This window comes from Thamnophis elegans, chromosome Z (genome assembly GCF_009769535.1).
Source record: "Thamnophis elegans isolate rThaEle1 chromosome Z, rThaEle1.pri, whole genome shotgun sequence".
NCBI classification, from domain to species: Eukaryota; Metazoa; Chordata; class Lepidosauria; order Squamata; family Colubridae; genus Thamnophis; species Thamnophis elegans.
Window position 1 is genome coordinate 82,346,644 of NC_045558.1, and position 8,562 is coordinate 82,355,205.

At 36.7% G+C, this 8,562-nt stretch overlaps 2 protein-coding genes across 2 annotated transcripts; one reads left to right on the top strand and one right to left on the bottom strand.

The window, feature by feature from the left end:
• Nucleotides 1-840: 840 nt before the first annotated feature.
• Nucleotides 841-5,515, bottom strand: SEC61B (SEC61 translocon subunit beta). Its single transcript, XM_032237769.1, has 4 exons — nucleotides 5,411-5,515; nucleotides 5,210-5,307; nucleotides 4,200-4,301; nucleotides 841-1,153 (listed from the first exon to the last, which is right to left on the bottom strand). The coding sequence occupies exons 1-4, from the start codon at nucleotides 5,411-5,413 to the stop codon at nucleotides 1,066-1,068; spliced, it is 291 nt and encodes a 96-aa protein (XP_032093660.1). The 5' UTR covers nucleotides 5,414-5,515; the 3' UTR covers nucleotides 841-1,065.
• Nucleotides 5,516-5,603: 88 nt separating this feature from the next.
• ALG2 (ALG2 alpha-1,3/1,6-mannosyltransferase) lies at nucleotides 5,604-8,345 on the top strand. Its single transcript, XM_032237768.1, has 2 exons — nucleotides 5,604-6,159; nucleotides 7,419-8,345. Exons 1-2 carry the CDS (start codon nucleotides 5,758-5,760, stop codon nucleotides 8,325-8,327), a joined length of 1,311 nt encoding a protein of 436 aa, XP_032093659.1. The 5' UTR covers nucleotides 5,604-5,757; the 3' UTR covers nucleotides 8,328-8,345.
• The last annotated feature ends 217 nt before the right edge of the window (nucleotides 8,346-8,562 follow it).

Consider the following 8,562-nt stretch of genomic DNA (forward strand, 5'->3'; position numbering starts at 1 on the left):
CCCTCTATCACTTCTTCTCTATTCATGAGAATTAAGTCCAGTATGGCTGTCCATCTAGTTCCCTCCTCTACTTTGTGGACAACAAAGCTGTCAGCATTTATATATAGGCATTTGAGATCTCTATGTCTGATTCTAGGTGTGCTTCCTATATCTCCTATTTGATGTTTTGAGTTTGTCTTCCTTTCCATCACTCCTTATCTCATTATTTGATTTGTTTTCTATGGATTTTTGCTTGGAATTGGATCTTGGAGATCCTAAAAATTGATCACCCTTCCCCCTCAATTTTATTTTAAAGCCCTCCTGATAAGTTGAGCCAGTCATTTTCTGAAAACATTCTTCCCAGTTTTTGTGGGGTCATCCCTTGCCAAAAGCCCATCATGGAAGTAATGCAGACCATGGTCCAGGAATCCAAAATTCTCTTGGTGACACCAACCCTTTAGCCAGTGGTTCATTTCTAGAATCCTTTGTTCTCTTCCTGGATCCTTTTGTTGGAAGTACAGATGAAAAAACTACTTCTGCACCTAACTTCTTTACTTTCTTGCCCAGCTGCTTGTAATCACTCAATATTGTTTTCAGGTTCATTTTGTGTCATTTGTCCCTATATGTAGAAGTAGAAATGAGAATTAATCTGTGGTTTTTATTATTTTGGTTAGATTCTCAGCCACATCATTGATTTTTTACTCAAGGGAGACAACATACTTCTCTAGATTAACTGTTTGGTCTACAGACAGATAGTGCTATTCCCTTGAGAAATGAATAAAATTTCCTGTAATGAAATTGTCCTTATCATCATCAAAATATGACATTTATAACAAAGAAATAAACAGTTTCATTTGGTCATGTTATTTTAATGATATTTAATGCAATTTGTGTAATTGTGTAGATACAAACAGCATCTTTAACAAAAAAAATCAAAACTCCTATTTAACAAAGAGTTTAAAAGCAGAGAAATAACTGTCCTGCAATAGTTCCATCTACAATACCCAATTCATTTTTCTTTAAGTAAAATCTGATAGGTATGTTCATTTGGTCCAAAATGTGATTTTAAAATTGGCTGATACAACATTATGAGCGAGTGTATTTCCCCCAAATGTGCAACATAAAAACAGATGCAATAAAAAGAAGACTCATAACAAGAACTGGAACAGGGCCTCTAAAAATAAAAGAAAACAAGATGGTGTTAATTATAGGAATAGGAAAATCAATTTTTAATTGTATGTGTGATATATATATATATAGTTCTGAGTGAAGAAGCTTATGTGATAAGAAGCAAAATGTCATCCCCCCCCCCCCCCAAAAAAAACCCAATGAAAATCCAGTTGCCTCTTTAAAAAGTACCTTTGGAATAATATAAAATATTGCAAATTACAAAATAATTAGGCAAGTGCAAAACATTCAGTGTGTAAACAATTCTATCCATGGAGCACCTAGTTTCAAATAGTGTACCTAAAAGAAAACAGGAATAGAAGGAATCTGTTTTGTGCTGGATATGGAAAGAAGAATGAGAAAAAGCTAAAGCTGAAATGTTTGCTTGACAAAGATTGGATCTATGATGATAATGTGAGAAACACTGAAAGGTCAAAAGGAGGAAGTTAGCTCCTTGAAAACTCTTTGTGGCATTCGTGTTTACCATGAAGGATTCAACAGGATCTGATATGAGGACATTGGTAGCAACAATAGCTGTGACTTAATAATGCTGGGAAAGTTAGAGGTGGGATGTTTATTCCTCACTGTTGGTGCTGAGTCCATTGTAGTAAAGAATAGGTACATAAGTTATAAAGAATAAGTGGGTATAGCATTATCAACCTTGCCATTCTGAAAAATCAGACCATAGTTATGTCGTGGCACATCTATGACACACATGTCAAAAGGTGACATATGACATTTTGGGTAATACACCAGCAATCATTAACACCCATAAACTATTTTTGAAAGCATGTCCCATTCTCACATGATTCTCAGAAGCTTTGGGGGATTATGTCAAATTAGGATTTTTTTTAAATTGAAATATTGAGTCAAAAAATTTGCAATCATTACTATAGTTCCTCTGGGGCTTTGTTTCAGTCAAAACCAGGAACAATTAAAACATCCTGGTTTGGTTTTTTTTACCAAACCTTAGCTAATCCACAAATGGTTTGGAAAAAATCCAGTCCCTGATGGCTTGTTTTCACCATTCTAGAGTACAACCCTAGGACACATGTACAGGTGGTCCTCAACTTACAACCACAATTAACCCCCAAATTTCTGTTCTTAAGTGAGACATTTATAAAGTGAGCTTTGCCCCATTTTATGACCTTTCTTGCCACAGTTATTAAGTGAATCTTTGCAGTTGTTAAGTTAACATGATTGTTAAGTGAATCTGTGTTCCCCATTGACTTTGCTTGTCAAAAGGTCACAAAAGTAATCACATGACTCCAGGATACTGCAATGATCATGAGTCAGATGCCAAGCATCTGAATTTTGATCACATGACTATGGGAATGCAACAATGGTCTTAAGTGTGAAAAATGGTCATATCACATTTTTCAGTGCCATTGTAACTTTGAATGGTCACTAAATGAATTGTTGTAAGCCAAGGATTACCTGTAATTCATACTGCAAGGGTAAGTTTGGGAACTTTATTACAATGAAGCTTAAAGCAATTTAGTCAATTTTCCATTTATCACTAAGGATAAATATCTCTATTTACACAGACATAAATGTAGTTTTTACATAAGAAATATGTATTTTATTTAGCTTGACTCTATTCAAAATTCTATTCACTGCATAAAGGTATCTTGCTGGTATATTTAATAATGGAGAAAGTTGAAATAAGAAATGCAAAATTTCTAGCAATTCATAAAAAATAAAAGAAAAAATACTTCATTCAGTTTCCTACAATTGTTTTAATATCCACAACTTTATCAGTATAGACAAATATGGTGTTGCATTTGTGCTAAGCCGAAAGACAAAAAAAGGGAAGCAGTATGCTCCCTCCCATATTTGGGCATGTGACACAATACATACAAATATGATGTTATATATACAGTGTATAGAAAATGCCTGCATTCCTACACATATCAGTGTCTTGGTTCCTGGCACTTATCTGGACAAGTCCAAGCAGGTTTTGGGGCAATGTTTTGGAAAGGGGGGTTGCCACTGCTTTTTTCCTGAGAGAGATTGGTCACAAATCATTCAATTGGCTTTCTGAGCCAAGGTGGCGCAGTGGTTAAATGCAGCACTGCAGGCTACTGCTAGATCAGCAGGTCAGCGGTTCAAATCTCACCGGCTCAGGGTTGACTCAGCCTTCCATCCTTCCGAGGTGGGTAAAATGAGGACCCAGATTGTTGGGGGCAATATGCTGACTCTCTGTAAACCGCTTAGAGAGGCCTGAAAGGCCTATGAAGCGGTATATAAGTCTACTGCTATTTCTGCCTAAGGCAAAATTTGAATACGCAGTGTCTAACCTGGTATTTTTAAATACCATACCAAACTGGCTGTTAGGCCTAGAATTTACCAATTGCTCATGTTATAAACTGCTAGGGACCTTTTAAAACAACTGCATAAATAATATTTAGTAGTACTTCCCGGTAAGTAAGCATTGCATGAAAAAAAATTGTCAAGTGGTTTATCTGATCTTTAAGACAAGGGGTCAATATCAGATACAATCATGCAAAGGTAAACTTCAGAAACTTATGGAACTGTATCTTCCCATCTTATCCTGAAGAAATGAACCAGAAGAATTCTATGAATTGTGATACCAAAAGGTCAAGAAAAATTACATCTTAATCTCCCTTGCCAATACTTCCCCATATATTATTCATTACATTAATTGCAAATGTTTCTACCATAAAACAAAAGCAGAATAATATGCACGATTTAGGCTTCTGGGAGCAAGCACAACAACCATTACTCCAATAACTTTTGGACTAATGTAAAATTTGATGATTGTGAGAAAAATCAAAGCCTATAAAACCACATTACAAAAAATGGTTATAAATCTAATTGCTCTTGAAGAAGAAGCAGATTTACAAGAAAGAAACACTAATAAATTATTCATTATTGCTTTTAGGTCTATGGAGATTCTCAGTCATCCAGGTCATGGTTGTCCCAAATGTTTTTTTTTCAAGAGGCAACTGGACTTTTTCTTTGAATATGTTTTGCTTCTCACCCAAGAAGCTTTTTCAGCTCTTCACAATTGCCTTTATATTTTTACTTACACTTTGAGACCAGGGGAATCCTCTGTGTAAAATCTCCACATTCCTCCAGTACCAGCAGATGTTGAACGACCTGCATTCCTTGTTCCACAGCTTGCATTTTTCCTACAACAAAACCAGAAATTAAAATATATCAAGCATGCAACATATCCACTTCATACTTTGTTTTTGTATCATTCAATTTTGACTGAAAAAACACAATAATTACATGATTTTACACACTGTCTTGTATCAAACAGATGGGTAAACTGTGCCTTATTCCCAACATAGTTCCTTGCTGATCATAGAGGTAATTAATGGGAATTATACTTCAACAGCTTAAGAGAACCTCAGATCTACCATTTATATCTTCTAGTAACCTATGATTTACTTATTGTTTTCTTTTATTCCACTTTTATTTTGTAAGTAATTCAAGGCAGCATACATACCAGGTATTCCTTCCCCAAAATAGCCCTGTGAAATGAGTGGGGCTGAGAGAAAGAGACTGGCCCAAAGTCACCCAACTGTCTTTCTGCCTAAAATGGGACTACAACTCATAGTCTCCTGGTTTCTAGGTCAATACTTCAATCATTAAACCAAAGTAGTGTACACCAAAACTATGAAACACACAACAGAAAGTTAAGTGTTAAAGACGTTTATAAACAAGGACTGTAGTTTCTAAATCTCTCCAACTTAAAATTATTAGAGACATAACTACAAGGAAATATCCCATTGATACAGATAATAAGTGAAGCAATAAACAGTTTCTCCACATTCCATGATAATCTTTCTGGCACTTAAAATCCACTCTATCAGCATCAGAGATTTTGAAAAGTACAAATCTTTGCTACTATCTATTGTTCGTTCGGATGTTTATAGCCTAGTTCTGGTGATTGTAAAGTGGGGGTGTACTTTATATATACATGTACACAATTGAAATTTAAAACGAGTGTAAAGCAAGCACCGATCCGTTGTGAATCAAGTTTCTATTGCAGCACCGCTATTAATTTAACGATCAACAAACTTCTTCCTACCTCTGTCGCACTGTGGATCCTGTCGCACGTGGGGCTACTGCTTTGCTAGGGGAACGGCTGGAAGCACCCACATTGGTGGCGCTAGGATTGGGACCCGGCTGAAAATTAACGGAAGACAATTAGATGTAGACCTTTATGTTATACACGCATTCACTTTATGTACACCCGCATACCCATTCTTTTGTTGCTTCTTTCGCTTACCATAGCAAAGGCGGCACACAGAGCACGAACCCCTTGGACTCACAGGACACGTCTCCGTCTGAAGGGAGGACCTGGTTTCTTGCCACGCAACAAGTCCCCCGTTGGAACCAGGAGACTACTGCACTGCCCGACTGGAATTCTCCTCACAACCAAGGAAATCGCCCGCCCAGATCACCCTTTCTTCCTTTCAACAAAAACAGTAGGCTGAATTTTCGTTTTTATTCCCAAGGGTTCCTTCCTAGCTATATGGTCCGAACGTGGAAAAAGATCAGGCAGTGATTTAGACTCTATTTCAGAGGAACAAAATTAAAGCTGAGGTGTCTATTTTTAGTGATCCGGATCCGGATATGTGTGTCGTAACCATGCCCTATACTGCGGAAGCCTGGGCAACGGACGTCATCATGGCAGCAACGGAGCATGAAACAAATGGCGAGGAGCAGCGAAAGGGACCCTCCGTTTTTTTTCTGCACCCGGATCTCGGCATCGGTGGGGCAGAGAGGCTGATAGTAGACGCAGCTCTAGCTCTCCGCGCGCGAGGCTGCCGCGTGCAAATCTGGACCCCGCGCTACGATTCCTCGCGGTGCTTCTCCGAGACGGCTGAGCTAGACGTACGCATAGCGGGCGACTGGCTGCCGAGGAACATTTTCGGGAGGTGCCACGCGCTCTGCGCCGTGCTACGCATGATATGGCTGGCTCTGCACGTCCTGCTGCTTAGTGGAGAAGAGTTTGATGTCTTTGTTTGTGACCAGGTGTGTTGAGCGCTCGGATAGCCTTGTTCCTGAACTTATTTCCCCCCTAACGTTATATTACACATAAAATCTTTGAATACGCACCAAGTCACGATATATGGCACACAATGACTTCTATGCCTTTTTCTCCCCATAATTCTCTTTAATTAAGGTCACTGCTTAAGTTTAATTAAGGTCACTGCTTAAGTTTAATTAAGGTCATTGCTTAAGTTTAATTAAGGTCACTGCTTAAGAGATCGCAAGGAAAAAATATCCACTTTTCTATTTTGACTCCCTGTTATCCAGTCAGAATTAAGCTTCTAGGCCAGTCATATGAAACTTGGGCACACCGTCCTTCCTTTCTCACATTGTGAACAATGTTATTATGCTTACTATTTTAGAACTATTCGTATTTCACGTTAAAAGAAAGTCATCTATTTGAGGAAATTGTGTGCCTTTGAATGTTTTTAGTTTCATCTAGAAAACATTGCATTATTACACTATATTATTTCAGAACATTATTCCATGTTTCGTGCCTTCACATATTTATGAACTAGTTACTTTGTAACTGTCCTAAAAAAAATTTTTTTTAAAAAGCTATCTCTCTGGATATATCTGTGAGGAGATGTGTCTATAAATCTTTCTCTTTTTGGAAAGATGTTATAATTGGGCATCCAGGATGTGACAGTTACTTTCAAAAGTAACACAAATGCATCTCTGATCTTTGAGGTATTTTAATAGGTCCTTTTGCTCAATCATTGAATATGAAATAATCAAGAAGATTCATTCTTTCCTTCATTTCATAAAGCATACTTTTTTTTTCAATTGAGGGGGAAAAGGTGATTCTCAAATATTGCCACATTAACCAAGCCAGAATATTTGACTCCTTGCATCTTTTGCTGAATTTTCTCCAAAATTTGTCAGCATTAGACAATAAATGCTTGGAGGGAGGTGTTATTTAGATAAACAAAGGAGACTAACTGAAATTTTGTCTAATATAAAAATCAGATTTTCTCTGACCTCAAAAATGACAAATTACCAAAACAAAATACATGTATTGTATTGTATTGCTAATATTAGCTGACATTCTTAAGAAAAATAAATGAATGAATGATAACAATTTTAAATTAAATATCCATGGAGATGATGATCAAGATGGAAATCATTTGAAAATTTAATATAAGACAATGCCTCATTTAATACAAAATTTTAGTCATTTTTTAAACATATTAACTTTAATCATAATACACTTTTTTCCACTTTTTTTCTTCTTCCCCTAGGTGTCTGCATGCATTCCAATATTACGTCTAGCTCGGACTCATAAGAAAGTTTTGTTTTACTGTCACTTTCCTGATCAACTTTTAACTAAGAGGAAATCATTGCTTAAACGCTTCTACAGAGCTCCACTAGATTGGTTAGAAGAGTATACAACTGGCATGGCTGACTGTATTCTTGTCAATAGTTACTTCACAGCAAATATTTTCAAACAGACCTTCAAATCCTTGTGTCACATCAATCCAGAGGTCCTTTATCCCTCTTTGAATGTCAATATTTTTGATACTTCTATTTCTGCAAATATTGCTAATATAGTTCCTATTGGGAACAAGAAATTCTTGTTTCTTTCCATCAATAGATATGAAAGAAAGAAAAATTTAGTTTTGGCTTTGAAAGCATTACACGATCTTCGTGGTAGACTTGATGCTCAAAGCTGGAGTGAAGTTCATCTGGTTTTAGCTGGTGGTTATGATGAGGCGGTTAATGAAAATGTGGAATATTTTGCTGAATTAAAGGCACTCGCTATCAAACTTCAGATTGATAAGCATATCACATTTCTAAGATCATTCTCTGATGAGCAGAAGGTAGCTCTTCTTAACAATTCCATATGTGTCCTGTATACACCAAGTAATGAACACTTTGGTATAGTTCCCTTAGAAGCTATGTACATGAAGTGCCCAGTTATTGCCGTAAATTCGGGAGGACCCGTGGAATCAGTTGTAGACAAACAGACAGGTTTTCTGTGCAATCCTGTTCCAACCCAGTTTTCAGAAGCCATGGAGAAATTTATAAAAGATCCTAATTTAAAGAGGACAATGGGAGTTGCTGGGAGAATCAGAGTTTTGGAAAAGTTTTCATCGGAAGCATTCACTGAAAAGCTCTATCAATATATCCTTGTTAATATTGTGAAATAAAATGCTGTTATATAGTTATGGGTTGGAAATGCTTAGTTTTATATATATTCGTTGACACATACTGTTCCTGCTGATTGGAAATCTTTATATGTGACTCTGTCTTGACTATTTCTGTCTTTAAAACTGGGTCCTGGCACGTAATGAAAGTATTTGAAGTTGCCCTGAAACATTTTGGATATTTATTTGAAACTGTTTTGAAAAATTAAACCTTTAGCCCTAACAAAGTTATTGATAC

Coding starts and splice junctions, on each gene's coding strand:
- SEC61B (XM_032237769.1), bottom strand. Junction 4,302..5,209: donor GGATCCACAGTGCGACAGAG/GTAGGAAGAAGT, acceptor GTTTTGTTGTAG/GAAAAATGCAAGCTGTGGAA. Junction 1,154..4,199: donor GATTCCCCTGGTCTCAAAGT/GTAAGTAAAAAT, acceptor TTTTATTTTTAG/AGGCCCTGTTCCAGTTCTTG.
- ALG2 (XM_032237768.1), top strand. CDS start 5,758: ATGTGTGTCGTAACCATGCCCTATACTGCGGAAGCCTGGGCAACGGAC. Junction 6,160..7,418: donor ATGTCTTTGTTTGTGACCAG/GTGTGTTGAGCG, acceptor TTCTTCCCCTAG/GTGTCTGCATGCATTCCAAT.